General features: G+C 48.0%; 1 protein-coding gene across 2 annotated transcripts in view; it reads right to left on the reverse strand.

The window, feature by feature from the left end:
• LOC127581242 (multidrug and toxin extrusion protein 1-like) overlaps positions 1-12,324 on the reverse strand; it is a 49,856-nt gene extending 37,532 nt beyond the window's left edge. For both annotated transcript variants that reach the window (XM_052035426.1, XM_052035427.1), the window contains exons 1-3: positions 12,135-12,324; positions 10,369-10,470; positions 8,127-8,195 (exon numbers count right to left, since the gene is read on the reverse strand). In XM_052035426.1, the coding sequence (XP_051891386.1) occupies positions 8,127-8,195; positions 10,369-10,470; positions 12,135-12,266 (303 nt within the window). In that variant the 5' untranslated portion in view covers positions 12,267-12,324. The remainder of the gene's footprint in view (positions 1-8,126; positions 8,196-10,368; positions 10,471-12,134) is intronic.
• Positions 12,325-18,006: the final 5,682 nt, after the last annotated feature.

The following is an 18,006-nucleotide window of genomic DNA, read 5'->3' on the forward strand; positions in this document are numbered from 1 at the left end:
GAGCCAACCTGCTGAATCTCCACTGCACTCCCTCTATAATCATTGTATCATTTTTAGGTAAAGAGACCAAAATTGTACACGGTTCTGCAGGTGTGGTCTCACCAAGGCCCTACATTATTGCAGTGAGACAGCTTTACTCTTATAATGGAGGTCAGCATATCATTTGCCTTCCTAACTCAGTGACTTGTGTGCATGGACTCTGGACGTCAACATTCCCCAGTCCCTCACCATTTAATAAACACCCTTTTCTGTTTTTTGTACCAAAGTGGACAACATCACATTGTACTCCATCTACCAAGTTGTTGCTCACTCACTCAGCTTGCCCACACCCTCTTAGATCAACAGCAAACTTGAAAAATGTTACATTTGGTCTCCTCATTCAAATCATTGACGTGCATTGACGAGAGCAGAAGGATGACGAGAGTAAAGGTAGGACCGATTGGAGACAAAGGTGGGAAGATGTGCCTGGAAGCTGTGGAAGTGGGTGAGGCTCTCAATGAATACTTCTCTTCAGTATTCACCAAGGAGAGGGGCCTGGATGACGCTGAGGACGGTGTTGGTAAGGGTAATGTTCTGGAGCATGTAGGTATCAAGAGAGAGGATGTGTTGGAGCTGTTAGAAAACATTAGGACCGAGAAGTCCCCGGGGCCTGACGGAATATTCCCCAGGCTGCTCCGCGAGGCGAGGGAGGAGATTGCTGAACCGTTGGCTAGGATCTTTGAGTCCTCGTTGTCCACGGGAATAGTATCGGAGGATTGGAGGGTGGCAAATGTTGTCCCCTTATTCAAAAGAGGTAGCAGGGATAGTCCAGGGAATTACGTCTGTGGTGGGCAAGCTGTTGGCAAGGATTCTTAGAGATAGGATCTATGAGCATTTAGAGAATCATGAACTGATTAGGGACAGCCAGCATGGCTTTGTGAAGGGAAGATCATGTCTCCCAAGCCTGATAGTGTTCTTTGAGGAGGTGACCAGGAAGATTGATGAGTGCAGTGCAGTAGATGTGGTCTACATGGATTTTAGTAAGGCGTTTGACAAGGTTCCACATGGTAGGCTTCTTCAGAAGGTCAGAGGGCATGGGATCCAGGGAGGCTTGGCCGTGTGGATTCAGAATTGGCTTGCCTGTAGAAAGCAGAGGGTTGTGGTGGAGGGAGTGCATTCAGATTGGAGGGCTGTGACTAGCAGTGTCCCACAAGTATCAGTTCTGGGACCTCTACTTTTCCTGATATTTATTAATGACTTGGATGAGGGGGCAGAAGGGTGGGTTAGCAAGTTTGCAGATGACACAAAGGTCAGTAGTGTTGTGGAGGACTGTCGAAGATTGCAGAGGGATATTGATAGGATGCAGAGCTGGGCTGAGAGGTGGCAGATGGAGTTCAATCTGGAGAAGTGTGAGGTGGTACACTTTGGAAGGTCAAATTCCAAGGCAGAGTACAAGGTTAATGGCAGGATTCTGGGTAGTGTGGAGGAGCAGAGGGATCTGGGGGTTCATATCCACGGATGACTGAAAGTTCCCTCACAGGTGGATAGGGTAGTTAAGAAAGCTTATGGAATGTTTGCTTTCATAAGTCGTGGGATCAAGTTTAAGAGCCACGAGGTAACGATGCAGCTCTACAAAACCCTGGTTAGACCACACTTAAGAGTACTGTGTCCAGTTGTGGTCGCCTCATTATAGGAAGGATGTGGAGGCGTTGGAAAGGGTGCAGAGGAGATTTACCAGGATGCTGCCTGGTTTGGAGAGTATGGATTATGAGGAGAGACTAAGGGAGCTAGGGCTTTACTCTTTGGAGAGAAGGAGGATGAGGGGAGACATGATAGAGGTGTACAAAATATTAAGAGGAATTTAGAGTGGACAGCCAGCGCCTCTTTCCCAGGACACCAATGCTCAATACAAAAGGACATGGCTTTAAAGTAACGGGTGGGAAGTTCAAGGGAGCTATCAGAGGGAGGTTTTTTTACCCAGAGAGTGGTAGGTGCATGGAATGCACTGCCGGGGGTAGTGTTGGAGGCAGGTATGTTGGTCAAGTTCAAGACATTGTTAGATAAGCATATGGAGGAATTTAAAATAGGGGGATATGTGGGAGGAAGGGGTTAGATAGTCTTAGGAGTGGTTTAAAGGTCAGCACAACATTGTGGGCCAAAGGGCCTGTATTGTTCTATGGATTGTGACTAGCCGGAGCCCAGGGATGTGAGGGAGCTAGAAGGTGCAGAAAAGATTCACGGGGATGCTGCCAGGACTGGAGGACTCGTTACGAGGACAGAGTGGGTAGGCTGGGACTGTTTTCCCTGAAGCGAAGGAGGCTGAGGGGTGAGGTTTATAAAATTATGAGGGGCACAGATGAGGTAGACATTCAGTCTTTTTCCCCAGGGTAGTGGAATCCAAAACTAGAGGGCATAGGTTTAAGGTGAGAGGGGAAAGATTGAAAGGGGAAGTTTTTCCACACAGAGGGTGGTGTGTACATGGAACGAGCTGTCAGAAGAGGTGGTCAAGGCAGGTACAATTATAACATTTAAAAGACACTTGGACAGGTACGTGAATAGGAAAGGTTTAGAGGGATGCGGCCAAACACAGGCAAATGGGATTAGCGTAGCTAGGCATCTTGGTCAGCATGACTGAGTTGGGCCAAAGGGCCTGTTTCCACACTGTACAGCTCTATGAATCTATAATTTTTTACTGAAGCTCACTAATCACAACATGCCAACGCAAGGAGGACCAGTTTATTCTTGCTCTGTTTCCTATCTGTTAACCAACTCTCCATCCATCCATCCATGGGATCGTGGCGAACTCCAATTTCCCACCTGATCCTTGTATTTCCCCCGATTCGCTCAGTGCCCAAAAACCTATCAGTTCAAGTCGGTGTGTGATCATCTACAGCAGAGAATTCCAAACACTCAACTCAAGTAAAAGGTTCTCCTCATTGCCATCCTAAAAGGTTTATCCTGAGACAATGCCCCCTTCTTCCAGAATCATCGGGCTATGGAAACAAACTCTTGCATCAAGGACCATCTGTCTCTTTTTCTCTGAAATATATACATCTCAGAGGGGTCAGTAATCACACTCATTTACTCACCAACCTCTGTTATTGGTTTGTTATTGTCACACGTACTGAGATGCAGTGAAAAGCTTTTGTTTCTATGCCATCCAGACAGAAAAGTACATCAAGATAATAAAACTGAAAACAGAATGCAGAATAAAGTGTTACAGAGAAAGTGCAGTGCAGGCAGACAAATAAAGTGCAAGGGTCACAACAAGGTAGATTGGGAGATCGAGAGCTCACCTTTTAGTGCACAAGAGGTCCGTTCAAGTGTCTGATGACACTGGGATAGAAGCCGCCCTTGAGCCTGGTGGTATGCGTTTTCAAGCTTTTATCTTCTACCCAGTGGGGGGGGGGGGGGGGGGTAAAGAGAGAATGACCAGGGCGGGAGGGGTCCTGTTCACTACTTAGCCCAGGAATCCATAACGATTTCAATAATTTAAAAGACAATTTGATGCTGGAATGAGCAGATACCTAAATAAACTTATTTAAATCAGTTGAATAATTAATTTGCCTGTGATTATTTTGAGTAATGGAACTAACTCATAGATGAATGTGAACAGCAATAATGTTCTTAAATCTCTAAGCAATCAACTCATTATAATGAACCTTCCGCCAGTTAATTACAGCATTTGATCAATCATTTTACTATTTAATCCCAATCTTTGCCTTGTAAAATAGGATCACATTTGAAGCACTGGATTTAGTGAGGAGGCAGAGCAGAGGTATAGGCAAGAACAGGAAAGGTCTTATTTTTTTTTAAAAAAAGAAGTTATTTCAATGCAAGAGGCTTAGCAGGTAAGGTGAACAAACTCAGAGCGTGGGTTGGCTCTGGGGACTGGGATGTTACAGCCATAACAGAAACATGGTTGAGAGAAGGGCAGGACCGGCAGTTCCAGGGTACAGATGCCACAGGTACAATAGCGGTGCTGGTAGGTTTGCCATTTTGATGAAGGAGAACACAAGTGCTTCGAGAGGATATTGTTACGGACTCAATGAATGTCCCTTTAAGATAGTGTGTGTGTATGTGTGTGTGGGGCGTGCTTACGTCAATAGAAGATAAAGGACGTAATGACGTTGTTGAAGAAGAAGAAGAAAAAGGAGAGAGAGAGAGAGAGAAGGGAGAGAGACACCAGCCTGCTTGTTTTCTCTATCGATGGATGAGAAACAATAACTGTGTTTGCTACTGAAATCCATGTATGGAAGTTGGAAGTAATCCGGTGGAGTTCACTTTGTTGCTGACCTGTAGAAGGAAACAGGTATTTGTGTGTGGACGACCACGGTTCGGATGCTTTTCGGGGTGAGGAAGTCACTACCGAGTAAACACTGAAGTGTCGTTTGGGTTCCATCGTGGGACATTTGGATTTCGTATTTACTCTCTCTATGTTTCTCTACGTCTATGTCTTATCTTCAGACAACAGTGGTTGTTGAAGAAGCCCTTGCTCATGTTTCACCTTATGGCTTGCGGAACTGAACTTTAAGAACCATTCCGGAACTGGGAGTTTTGGACTTTGCCACACCCACACACACACGAAGAGTTTAGTTTTGGGGTTAACGTTCGAGGTTTAACATTTTTGAATTCTAACATACTAACATTTTTACTTTTATTTTACGTATTATCATAAGTAGTAATTAATAAAATAGTTTTTAACACTAAATCATGCTCAGTGTGTTTCTTTTGTTGCTGGTTCGTGACAATATTCTTTGGCGGGGGGGGGGGGGGGGTCATCCAATGAGGTTATGTGGGCAGAACTTGGAAGCGAGAAGGGATGATCACTTTGATAAGACTATGTTATAGGCCCCCCAATAATCAACAGGAATTAGAGGAACAGATGTATAGGGAGATTGCAGCTAGCTGGAAGAATAATAGGGTAGAATTAGTGGGTGATTTTATCCTCCTAATATTGACTCAGTCAGATCTATCTCACGCGCTCTTTTTGCTCTCCTGATTTCCCTCTTGTGTACTCGGACACTTCTTTCTCTTGTTGAGAGATTTGCTTGATCCTGATTACCTTCAATCTGATGTATGCCTCCTTTTTCCTGACTACAGCCTCAATATCTCTCATCAGCCAAGGTTTCCTAATCTTGCCAGCCTCGCCCTTCACCATAACAGGAACATGCAAATGGTTTGGATGGGGTGGAATTTGTTAGATGTGTCCAAGAAAGCTTCCTTAATCAACATATAGAGGGCCCTACTAGAGAGGGCACAACACTGGAGCTCCTCTTGAGGAACGAGGTAGGGCAAGGGACTGAAGTGTTAGTGGGGGGAGCACCTTGGGTCCAGTGACCATAACGCTACAGGTTTTTAAATAATTATGATGAAAGATAGAACTGGTTCACAAGTTAAGTTCTTAAATTGGGGCATTAGGCGTGTACTTGCAGAGGTCAATTGAGTGAGATGGGTAAAGGAATGTCTGGCAAGTGCGATATCGAGAGCTCAGGGTCAGCATGTTCCTGTTACGGTGAAGGGCGAGGCTGGCAAGATTAGGAAACTTTGGCTGATGAGAGACATGGAGGCCCTGGTCAGGAAAAAGGAGGCATACGTCAGATTGAAGGCAGTCAGGATCAAGCAAATCTCTCAACGACAGAAAGAAGTGTCGGAGTACACTTAAGAGGGAAATCAGGAGAGCAAAAAGAGGGCGTGAGATGGATCTGGCAGGCAAGGCTAAGGAAAATCCAAAAAGATTCTACAGATATATCAAGAGTAAAAAGGTTAGGGAGAGAGTAGGTCCCGTTAAAGATCAGCAGAGCCGTGTATGTGTGGAGCCGCTGATGATGAGCGAGATTTATAAATAAAGATTTCTCATCAGTCTTTGATGTGGAGTAGATCATGGAAGCTAAGGGATTAAGGCAAATGAGTTGTGATGTCTTGGACCATCTATGAATTATCAAAGACGAGGTATTGGTGGTGTTAAAGCACACTAAGGTGGATAAATTCCCAGCGCTTGACCGAGTGCAACATCAGACCCTTGTGGGAAGCTAGGAAAGAAATTGCGGAGGCCCTTGCGGAGATATTTGCTTCATCTTCAGCCACAGGTGAAGTTCCAGAATACTGGAGGGTGGCTGATGTCTTTGCTGCCCTTGGTTAAATCCAACAAGTCAAGGAATTACAGGCCAACGAGTCTGACATCAGTGGCGGGCAAGCTACTGGAGGGGATTCTGAGGGACAGGACCTAACAGCATTTGGACAGACAAGGAATGATTAGGGATAGTCAGCACAGCTTTGTGTTTGGGATATCATTTCTCATAAATCTGTTCAGGTTTGTTTTTGAAGAGGTAGCCAAGAGGTTGATGAGGGAAGAGGGCATAGTCTATATGGATGTTGGCAAGGTCTTTGACAAGGTACCATATAGAAAGCTAGTCTTGAAGATTAGATTGCATAGGATCCAGGGAGAGCCAGAAAAGTGGATTCATAATTGGCTTGATGTTATGAAGCAGAGAGTGATGATGGAAGGTTGTTTTTCCAGACTTTAGGCCTGTGAGTATTGGTGTGCGCCACAGGGATTGGTGCTGAGCCCATTGCTGTCTGTCGTTTTGGATCAGAATGTACAAGGCATGGTAAGTTTGCAGATGACACTAAAATCAGTGGTATCATAGGCAGTGAAGAAGGTTACCAAAAACTACAGGGGGCTCTTGATCAGCTGGGTAAGTGGGCATAGGAATGGCAAATGGAGTTCAATTCAGCTAAGTTCAAGGTGTTGCATTTTGAGAAGTCGAACCAGGGTAGGACTTTCACAGTGAATGCTAGGTCCCTGGGGAGTGTTGTAGAACAGAGGACCTTGGAGTACAAGTACATAGTTCCCTGAAAGTGGCGTCACTGGTAGACAGGGTGGTGAAGAAGGCATTTGGCATACTGGCTTTCATCAGTCAGGGCACTGAGTACAGGAGTTGGGACGTTACGTTTTAGTTGTGAGGCCGCACCTGGAGTTGTGTACACAGTTTTGGTTACCCTAATATAGGAAAAGTATCATTAAACTGGAAAAAGTGCAAAGAAGGTTTACAAGAATGTTGCCAAGATGAGGGCCTGAGTTATAGGGAGAGGTTGGACAGGCTGGGACTTGATTCCTTGGAGATCGAGGGGTGACCTTACAGAGGTGTATAAAATCATGAGGGGGTATAGATAGGGTGAATGCACGGTCTTTTCCCCAGGGAAAGAGAATCAAAAACTAGAGGACGTAGGTTTAAGGTGAGAGGGGAAAGATTGACAAGGGACCTGAGGGGCAACTTCTTCACACAAAGGGTGGTCAGTAAATGGAACAAGCTGCCAGAGGAAGTGGTTGAGGCAGGAACAATAACAACATTTAAAAGGCATTTGGACAGGTACGTGGATAGGAGAGGTTTAAGGGATATGGGCCAAACATGGGCAAATGGGACTAGCTTAGGTGGGCATGAACGAGTTGGGCTGAAGGGCCTGTTTCTGTGCTGTTTGACTCTATGACTCAGTGGCAGAGACTGAGCATGAAAGCAACCTTAAGCCAATGATGTTGCCTTCAAGGGAAATGAACCAAGCAAACATCAAGACGACATTACCATCAGCATACCTTATAACATGCATTTGAACCTAAATTGATAGAGAATGAGGTTAAGAATTGCCATAAGAAATGGACCATTAGAGGAGCAGAATTGACAACATAATAATGCTCTTTGTTCATCGAGAAATATCAGTCCAGTTTTTTTTCTCTTTTGAAATTTTTTTTAAGTTTGTTTTGTTTTATTACTTATAATTTTTTTTCCAACTTGGGTTTTTTTATATAATAAATCTTTTTCTTTCTCTTCTTGATTTTTTTTGTAATATATTTGCTTACTAAGAAACCGTGGGGCCTAGAATACATTTTTTTATTCTTTATGACTATATATGTCATGATTGTCCTCCTGATCTTTGTATTACATGTATAATTGCCAATGTTATATGTATTAATTTTATTAATTTTCAAATTAATACAGAAGATTGAAAAAGAAAAGAAAGAATTGGACCATTTTGCGATGGTGGGTGTATTTACGTCACAGCCAATGGAAAATACAGCGCAGATGTTTGAGTGAAAACCCTTTCTCTGCTGTTATAAATGGGTTCAACAGTGAGCAGTCTACACTTACCTGAGATATGAGTGTGTCACAGGCTAAAGACAGGCCAACACCTACTGAGATACCTGATACACATACAATCTGTGCAAAAGGAAAAGAATAGTATGATGCAGTTGTAGTACAGCCAACAAAATATCTTGTCTTATCATTAATCTTAAATTAATTTTGATATCTTTATTAGTCACATGTACATCGAAACACACAGTGAAAAGCATCTTTTGCTTAGAGTGTTCTGGGGGCAGCCTGCAAGTGTTGCCATGCTTCTGGTGCCAACATAACATTGCCCACAACTTCCTAACCCGTACGTCTTTGGAATGTGGGAGGAATCCAGAGCACCCGGAGGAAACCCACACAGACACGGGGAGAATGTACAAACTCCTTACTGACAGTGGCTGGAATTGAACCTGGGTTGCTGGCACTGTAATAGCGTTACGCTAACCGCCAAACCACTGTCAATACAGATATTTAATATTTTCTGTCTTCCCAGATTATCAACATAGCTGACTTGGCAGGAAACAAGCATCTCATCCAAGCAGTAACATGCAAGCCAGTTTAGTGAAGATTGACTGACTTGACTATTCTACTGTGGTGAGGAGGTATTAAGTTAAGCCCAAACCCAACCTCATTGAAAATCCTCTCAACTACATTTTTCAGAAGTCACTGCAAAAATTTCCATCCCATCTTATGGAATTTTAGATTGCATACAGTCAGTGACGTATGTTTGAACTGTATAGTCACTATTGAAATAAAAGATCTGCCTTTCGGAAACATGGCAGAATGCCCTCCGTGACATTTTTCCAGGAGGTTGCACTTGGAGTAGTGTTCAGTTTTGGTTACTCCACTATAGGAAAGACATTACTAAACTGGACAGAGTGCAGAAAAGATTTACAGGGATGTTGCCAGGATACAAGGGACTGAATTAATAGGGAGAGGTTGGACAGGTTAAGACTTTTATTTCCTTGGAGCGTAGGAGACTGAAGGGTGATCTTACAGAGGTGTATAAAATCATGAGGGGCATAGATAGGGTTTATGCACTCGGTCTTTTTCCCAGAGATAGAGAATCAAGGCTAGAGGGATTAGGTTTAAGATGCGGGGTGGGCAGATTTTACTGGAACTTGAGGGGCAACTTTTACTTTTACATATAAACACACACACACACACACACACACACAGTGGTACATAAACAGAATGAGCTGCCAGAGGAAGTGGTTGAGGCAGGTACTATAACAACTTTTAAAAGACATTTGGACAGGAACGTGGATAGGAAAGGTTTAGAATGTTATGGGCCAAACATTGGAAAATTGGGACTAGCTTGGATGGGCACCTTGGTCAGCATGGACCAGTTGGGCCGAAGGGCCTGTTTCTGTGCTGTACCGCTCTATGAACATGATAATAACCATACTATCTGTTGATTGTGATATTGACAATAAATATCGGTCAGGCTATTTGAAGAGATGCCAAGGGACCTTTAACGGCCACTTAGGAGAGCAGACAGACATTGGTTGAATTTTTCATTGAAAGGAGGCATCTCCAACACTGCAGCAACCCCACAGTACAGTACTGCTGGATACCAGCCTGGATTTCTGCCTCAACGTTCAGTAGTTGGATTCAAGCCCACCGTCTTTTGAACTAGAGGGAAAAGTCCTGAGACACAGGTGACACGTGATTCCTGGATAACCTCTCTCCTTCAAGGAGGACAGGTGCACTCTTATCTCTTCCAAGTTCAGCACAATCACCAGAGACCTGGGACTGGGTTCGACTGTTTGGTTCAATATCAGTGACAATTCCCTGGGCATCACCGGTAAAAACAGCATTTACTGTCCATCCCTAATCATCCCATGAGATGATGTTGGTGACCACTGACTGGCTTGCAAGGATATTTGAGAGCATTTTAAACACCAACCTATTGGATCTGGAGCAACATGCAGAACAGACAAGGCAAGGATGGCAGATTTAATGAACCACACTGGTTTTTACAACAATCCAGAGAGTTTTTGCAATCATCATTATTTACACTAGTTGTTGCATTTCCAAATTATTAACCGATTTCACAGATGCCATCGGTAAATTTGAACTTGGAGTCTCAGGACTGTTAGTCCAGCTTCTGATTACCAGTTAAGAACTTAACTGCACTGCCACCACAGATCTGCTGTAAGCATTTCATCTGACAGCAAATGCACATCCTATTACAGTGTAGCCTCTGCTTACAAAACAGGTCTTACTGCACAATAAATTATTCTGCACGTAAACTCACCGATGTGGCAAGCGAAGCAGCACCCAACTCAGTCTTCCCTAAATGCCCACAGAATATGGTACTGACTGTACTTATAGTGAAGACCATCAGATGTGACAGGAACTGTCAAAAAACAGAACGCCATTAGCTTTCAGCTTAAAACCTGCTTTTAAACCAAACTTCCCAGAGTGATTGAAATAGTGCAGTTTTTAAACTTCATACCAGTGGTGTGAGATGGAATGCAAATTCAACTGCTTTAAGAGGGGCACCTTAAACAAATGCATGCATACATGTGGTTTTATATGTCATAGTCCTGAAACGTCGACAATTCCTTTCCCCCTCACAGATGCTGCTCGACCCGCTGAGTTCCTCCAGCATTTTCTTTGTTGCTCCAGATTCCAGCGTCTGCAGCCTCTTCTGTCAGCTAATTCAAGTAATTTCCCGTCCCCCTCCCCAATCGGGTGAGTTAGTTTAAAACAAGTACCATAATATGGATTACTGGGCAACTCAATGGCAGCAAACAAAATACTTTTGGAGGAAACAAGCAAGAGAAGCAAAAATAAAAATCATACGTAGTAAGATGTAAAGTATATTTCAAAGAAAATGTATCACGTGTTAAAAATACAATGACACTGCAGACGGTAGTGGACTCTGCTCAATACATCACGGGCACATCCCTCCCCACCATCGGAAGTATCTACAGGAGGTGCTGCCTCAAGAAGGCAACATCCGTCATCAAAGATCCCCACCATCCGGGCCATACCATCTTCTCGCAGCTACCATCAGGCAGGAGGTACAGAAGCCTGAAGTCCCACACCACCGGGTTCAAGAATCCTTTCAACCATTCGGTTCTTGAACCAACCGGCACAACCCTAATCACTACCTCAGTATAGCAACACTATGACCAGTTTGATCACTTTGCACTAAAATGGACTTTGTTTTTATTGTTTTGTTCTTTCTTGTTAAAAGAGTATAATTCATGTTAAATTTATGTTTTTCTTGTGAATGCTGCTTATCTGATGCCATGTGCCTGTGATGCTGCTGCAAGTTTTTCATTGTACCTGCGCACACATGTACTTGTGCATCTGACATTAACCTCGACTTTGACTCACTGTTGATTGCTTCACCACTACACAAGCTATTGGCCTCACCTCACATCTTATCACTCCTTTATGACCAAGTTTATAGTAGAGAAATAAAGGACTGCAGCCGCTGGAATCCAGATGAAAAGTTTATAGTCCCTGCCCTATTTCATTAAGCACACCCAACCCAATAATCCTCTGATCTCCCCCAACTCCAGCTTCTTAGAATCCTATTTTAAATGCTCCAACCTTCCCAATCCACCTGCCCTCTCAATCCCTTCTCCCTAGCCCCCCCTCCCCCAACTTTAACCAAGGCTTTTGCTCACTGTCCCATCTCCAAAGTCTGTTATGTTTGTTGTTTATCAAGAGACAAACTTCGCTTGGGTTTAACAGCTGAACATTTTTATTAACCAACACCAGCCTGGCTTGCTTTCCCTCTCTTTTTACAGCCACTTCCTCTTCCCCAATGTGACCCCTTGCATTTCCTACTGGGAACTGTAGTTCTTTATCATAACTACATAATAGCACAAAGTCCTTTAGCTTTTGTTGTCTGACATCGTTCCTATGAAGTGTCTTAACTCCGATGTGGATGCCATTGAAATCTCAGGGCTGCACTGAGATTTATTTTTGCTCCGGTGCCTATCGCTTGGAAACAAGGCAGCGACGCAAGGAGCCCTGCCGGGGTGCCGTGCTCTGCAAACTCACCACTGGGCCGGCCAGCCGGCAGATCTCTCTCACTTCCCTCCAGAAGCTGCCCGCCGGCAGCCCAGTCAGCCTCCTGAACACCGAGTGGCCGGGGTTGTCCGGGCTTTGGGTGCCTGCTGTCCGATCGGCCATGGCGGAGCTCAGACGCCGCTGCGAGGTGGAGAGACGATGGATTTTAACCTGATCTGACGTCGAAGAGGCGTCTCAGGGCGTCCCCCGCCAGCCGGCGCTAGGACCCGGGAGGACTCTCTCCCCGCCCCCACAACCTCCGCCTCCCACCCGCCCCCGTCCTGTCCCACGCCGCATCCCCTCCCTCTCTCTCCCCGTCCCACAACCCATCACCACCACCTCCTCCCCCTCAACACCACCTCCCCCTCCACCCTCCCTCACCCTCACCCCTCCTCCTCCCCTCACCCTCACCCCTCCTCCTCCTCCCTCCCCCTCCTCCTCCCTCCCCCTCCTCCCTCCCCCCCCTCCCTCCCTCCCCCCCTCCCCCTCCTCCCCTCCCCCCCCTCCCCCCCTCCTCCCTCCCCCCCCTCCTCCTCCCCCCCTCCCTCCCTCCCCCCCCTCCTCCCCCCTCCTCCTCCCTCCCCCCTCCTCCTCCCTCCCCCCCTCCCCCTCCTCCCTCCCCCCCCTCCTCCCTCCTCCCCTCCCCCTCCTCCTCCCCCCCTCCCCTCCTCCCTCCCCCCCTCCTCCTCCCTCCCCCCTCCTCCTCCCTCCCCCCTCCTCCTCCTCCCTCCCCCCTTCCCCCCTCCTCCTCCTCCTCCCTTCCCCCCTCCTCCCTTCCCCCCTCCCCCTCCTCCTCCTCCTCCCTTCCCCCCTCCTCCCTTCCCCCTCCTCCCTTCCCCCCTCCTCCTCCTCCTCCCCCCTTCCCCCCTCCTCCTCCCTTCCCCCCTCCTCCTCCCTTCCCCCCTCCTCCTCCTCCCTTCCCCCCTCCTCCTCCTCCCTTCCCCCCCTCCTCCCCCTCCTCCCTTCCCCCCTCCTCCCCCTCCTCCCTTCCCCCCTCCTCCCCCTCCTCCCTTCCCCCCTCCTCCCCCCCCCCTCCTCCCCCTCCTCCTCCCCTCCTCCCCCTCCTCCCCCTCCTCCCCCCCCCTCCTCCCCCTCCTCCCCCTCCCTCCTCCCCCTCCTCCCCCTCCTCCCTTCCCCCCTCCTCCCTTCCCCCCTCCTCCCCCTCCTCCCCCTCCTCCCTTCCCCCCTCCTCCCCCTCCTCCCCCTCCTCCCTTCCCCCTCCTCCCTTCCCCCCTCCTCCTCCTCCCTTCCCCCCTCCTCCTCCTCCTCCCTTCCCCCCTCCTCCTCCTCCCTTCCCCCCCGCGTCCTCCTCCCTTCCCCCCTCCTCCTCCTCCTCCTCCCTTCCCCCCTCCTCCTCCCTCCCCCCTCCTCCTCCTCCTCCTCCCTTCCCCCCTCCTCCTCCTCCTCCTCCCTTCCCCCCTCCTCCTCCTCCTCCCCCTCCCTTCCCCCCTCCTCCTCCTCCCTTCCCCCCCTCCTCCTCCTCCCTTCCCCCCTCCTCCTCCTCCCTCCCCCCCTCCTCCTCCTCCCTTCCCCCCTCCTCCTCCCCACCCCCCTCCTCCTCCTCCTCCCTTCCCCCCTCCTCCTCCTCCTCCCTTCCCCCCTCCTCCTCCTCCTCCTCCCTTCCCTCCTCCTCCTCCTCCCTTCCCCCCTCCTCCTCCCTTCCCCCCTCCTCCTCCCTTCCCCCCTCCTCCTCCCTTCCCCCCTCCTCCTCCCGGCCCCCCTCCTCCTCCTCCTCCTCTCCCCCCTCCTCCTCCTCCTCTCCCCCCTCCTCCTCCTCTCTCCCCCCTCCTCCTCCTCTCTCCCCCCTCCTCCTCCTCCTCCTCTCTCCCCCCTCCTCCTCCTCCTCCCCCTCCTCCCTCCCCCCTCCTCCTACTCCTCCTCCTCCTCCCTTCTCCCTCAACACCACCTCCTCTCCTCTCCTACCACGCCCCCTCACCTCCCCGTCCCTTCCCCTTCCACGCCCCATTCTATACCCTATAATATGGGCGCTAGGACCCGAGTGAACCCCCGTTCTACCCCTCCCGCACCCCATTTCCCAGCACCCCAGAATATATTGCCGAGGAACCCACCCACACCCTGTCCCCTTCAACCCCTGCGGCACCGCATTTCGCCCGTACCTCACTACATGGGCGCTGGGACCGGGGGAAGAACTCTCCGGGGACACCAGCTAACGGGTTCTGAAATACAGGGGCGACCTCCCGGGAAGGTAATATGATGAGCGCTAAGACCCAACGGCGACCCTCCTCGCTGCTGCAGCCGCTTCTCCACTCACCTGTCCCCTCCACCGAGGCCGCGCGCGATTGGCTGAACGCCAGCGCTCGTGCGCGACCCCATCTGGCTCCGCCTCCCATTGCCTCAAACGGTGAGGCTGCCAATCAGCTGTTCCCGGCTCCATCTGACCACGCCCCCATTCCTGGACCACGCCCCCATTCCTGGACCACGCCCCCATTCCTAGACCACACCCCCATTCCTTGACCACATCCCAGTCCCAGACCACGCCCCCATTCCTAGACCACGCCCCCATTCCTAGACCACACCCCCATTCCTAGACCACACCCCCATTCCTCGACCACATCCCAGTCCCAGACCATGCCCCCATTCCTAGACCACGCCCCCATTCCTAGACCATGCCCCCATTCCTGGACCACATCCCGGTCCCAGACCACGCCCCCATTCCTGGACCACACCCCATTCCTAGACCACGCCCCCATTCCTGGACCACACCCCATTTCTAGACCTCACCCCCATTCCTGGACCATACCCCATTCCTGGACCACATCCCATTCCTAGACCACACCCCCATTCTTTGCCCCTTCTATTTGAATGAATGATGAACGGTTCCAACCCAAAACATCGACTGTCCATTTCCCTCCATAGATGCTGCCTGAATCAGAATCAGATTTATTATTGCTGACATATGACATAAACTGTGTTGTTCTGCGACAGCAGTTCAGTGCAAAGACATAAATCTATAAATTACAAAAATTAAAAAAAGTGCAAAAAAGGATAATGAAGGATAATGTTCATGGGTTCATATGCCTGACCTGCTGGGTTCCTCCAGCTTCGTTGTGTGTTGCCCCTCTATTTGTATTGCCCTGTATTGTTGCTGAGTATAACTGGATTCCCAGCCTGCCCTGTCTAGGTGCACGAAGATTAAGATCTCAGACCCAGCATGAAGCTCATGGTCTATTGACCAGTGGTGGTCCCTGTTCTCCTATATGTTTCAGAGACCTGGACCACTTACAGCAGGCACCTCAAAGCACTGGAGAGATATCACTAATCCTGTCTCCACACAATCTACCAAATCCACCCAAAGGATAAGCGAACCAATATTTTCCTCTCCCAGGCCTACATCCCCAGCACTGAGGTCCCAGTTACAGACAGTTGCCACTGTTGGGTAAGCAGTGGAGTTCACTTGCCCAGTCTCCTAAAACAGACAATAGTCAGAAGCCTGAAGTCCCACACCACCAGGTTCAAGAACAGCTACTTCCCTTCAGCCATTCGGTTCTTGAACCAACCGGCACAACCCTAATCACTACCTCAGTATAGCGACCCTAAGACCACTTTGCACTACAATTCTTTTTTTTTTGTTCTAATTGTGTTCTTTCTTGTATAATTTTGTATAATTTATACTTAATTTATGTTTTTTCTTGTGAATGTTGTGCCTCTGATTGCTACGTGCCTGTGATGCTGCTGCAATTAAGTTTTTCATTGCACCTGTGCATACATGGACTTGTGCACATGAGAATTGACCTTGACTTTGACTATTCTGAGCTCAATTGGAGGAAGAGTTTACTAGGCATACAGAGTAAATGATACAAGGTTGTTCGTCTTTGTAAAACCATCCTCATCTGTGGCCCTTCCCCACTCAAAGTGGAGAAGGAACATTTGGGATGGAATTGAGAACTTTAGGTTCCTGCATCGGGACATGTGGAGGTCCAGTGTAAATGGCAGAAGGGGTGCATTACCTCCCAAGCAGCCAACCCGCTCATCCCATCAGTCACTTCCTATTCCACTTGTGGAAGAGACTGCAGTTCCCACATTGACCTCATCAGTCAGCTCGGAACTCAGAGAACCAGAGTCTAAGCAAGTTGTCCTCGATCTCGAGGGAGTGCCGATACCATTGCTCAGCCTCATCTCTGACTGCTACCCACTTCGCATCATTGCCCCCTCTCTTTTCCCTGCCCCACTGTCACTGCTCTGCCCCGGATATCACTGCCTCTCTCTCCTGCGCACTCTCATTATACTTCCCCTTGGCCTTCACTCATTCATATCCCAGGCAGGCGTTCCTTTTGTTTCTCAGTGCCTCACTGCTGCATAGTAAGTTTGCAGATCATGATGTTCCAATGCATTTCTTTGGCATGTTTCCCTGCAGTAAATTATTAAACACATTTTATTGTTCAACCAGAGGAAAAGCACACTTTGTTGAGTAATAAATTAGGATCACAAAACAAAGACAACTATATCAGTAGTGAACTTGGGAGAATCTTTACTTAAGAATGTAGAATTGTTAAGAATTGTAGATTGTTAAGAATGTAGAATTCACAACGACAATAGAGTGACTAACAGCAGAAATTCATTTAAGTGGTGACCTGCTGTGTTCCTTGCCAAACACTGAGCCCAGGATAGTTCTGACAAAAAGTCATTGACCCCAAACGTTAATTCCTTGCCTATCAATTCCCACTTCTCTAAAAATAAAGTATCTTGTTGATCATCATGAAGTCCTGGAGCTCTTGTTTTAGAAAGCCAGTTCACCACCAGCTTCTCAAAGAGCAATGAGTGATGGATAGTAAATGCTAGCCCTCTCTGCAACATCCACATCCCGCAACAGAGTGACTAAATGCAGTTTTACTTTCTAATTCTGTATCACAGTATGAGATTGTCATATATTGTACATCTTAAGTTCTTCATCGAAGACCCAACTGATGCTTTTATTCTAACCCAAAGGCTATGAGTACCATCCACTGACTGGTATGAATACGAGTGGATTATGAATTTAGCTTGGATTTTGGAAGAACGTACGTTCTGTCAATGACAGTTCTGTTAACTTGTGGAGTGATGACTCCCAGATGCACCGTATGGTGTTTTACATAATAGACATACGTGTAAATGTATATCCAATTGTGTAATATGGAAAACAAGTGCAATTATGTATGTATGATGGAGGCCAAATCAAAAGATCAATACATTTCCTTTATAGTGAAGGACCATTGCTGTGAATGAGAGAAACATTTTGTTTATTAGTAGGTACAATAACTGACCTTAAAGTAAGTGGTGCAGGCAACTCTGTCACACAGTGGTCATTGCAATGGTATTAATGTTCATGGTAATGATCCCAGCTTGCGCTGCCCCCGGGAGGACTGCGCTGGGGACGAGACGGTCGCCCACCTCTTTGCGGGCTGTAGGTTTGTGAGGAGGGTGTGGTGAAAGATGCAAGGGTCCTTGTCACTGTTCGTCCCCAGCAGCAGCGTAACAGGATTCTCTGATCTACGGGCTGTTCCCGGGGACACACACACACAGACGGACATCAACTGCTGCTAGAAGGTCATCAACTCGGTGAAAGACGCTCTTTGGTCTGCCCGAAACTTGTTGGTCTTCCAGCACTGCGAGATGTCCGTAGGGGAATGCTGCCGGCTGGCACATTCCAGGCTGCAGGAGTACGTGCTGAGGGATGCACTGAAGCTGGGCGCAGCCAACGCAAAGGCGGTGGGGAAGGACTACAGTTTAGGGTTCTTCTGCCACAGGAGAGGGAGGGGCGGGGACAGGGAGAAAGCCCCTAAATATTGTAAATACAGGACCGGGTAGCTTCCAGGGAGCCACACGTGTGGCATCGGTGCTGTTTTCTATATAAAAAGGTAACACT

The sequence above is a fragment of the Pristis pectinata genome, chromosome 21 (genome assembly GCF_009764475.1).
Source record: "Pristis pectinata isolate sPriPec2 chromosome 21, sPriPec2.1.pri, whole genome shotgun sequence".
Classification (NCBI taxonomy): domain Eukaryota; kingdom Metazoa; phylum Chordata; class Chondrichthyes; order Rhinopristiformes; family Pristidae; genus Pristis; species Pristis pectinata.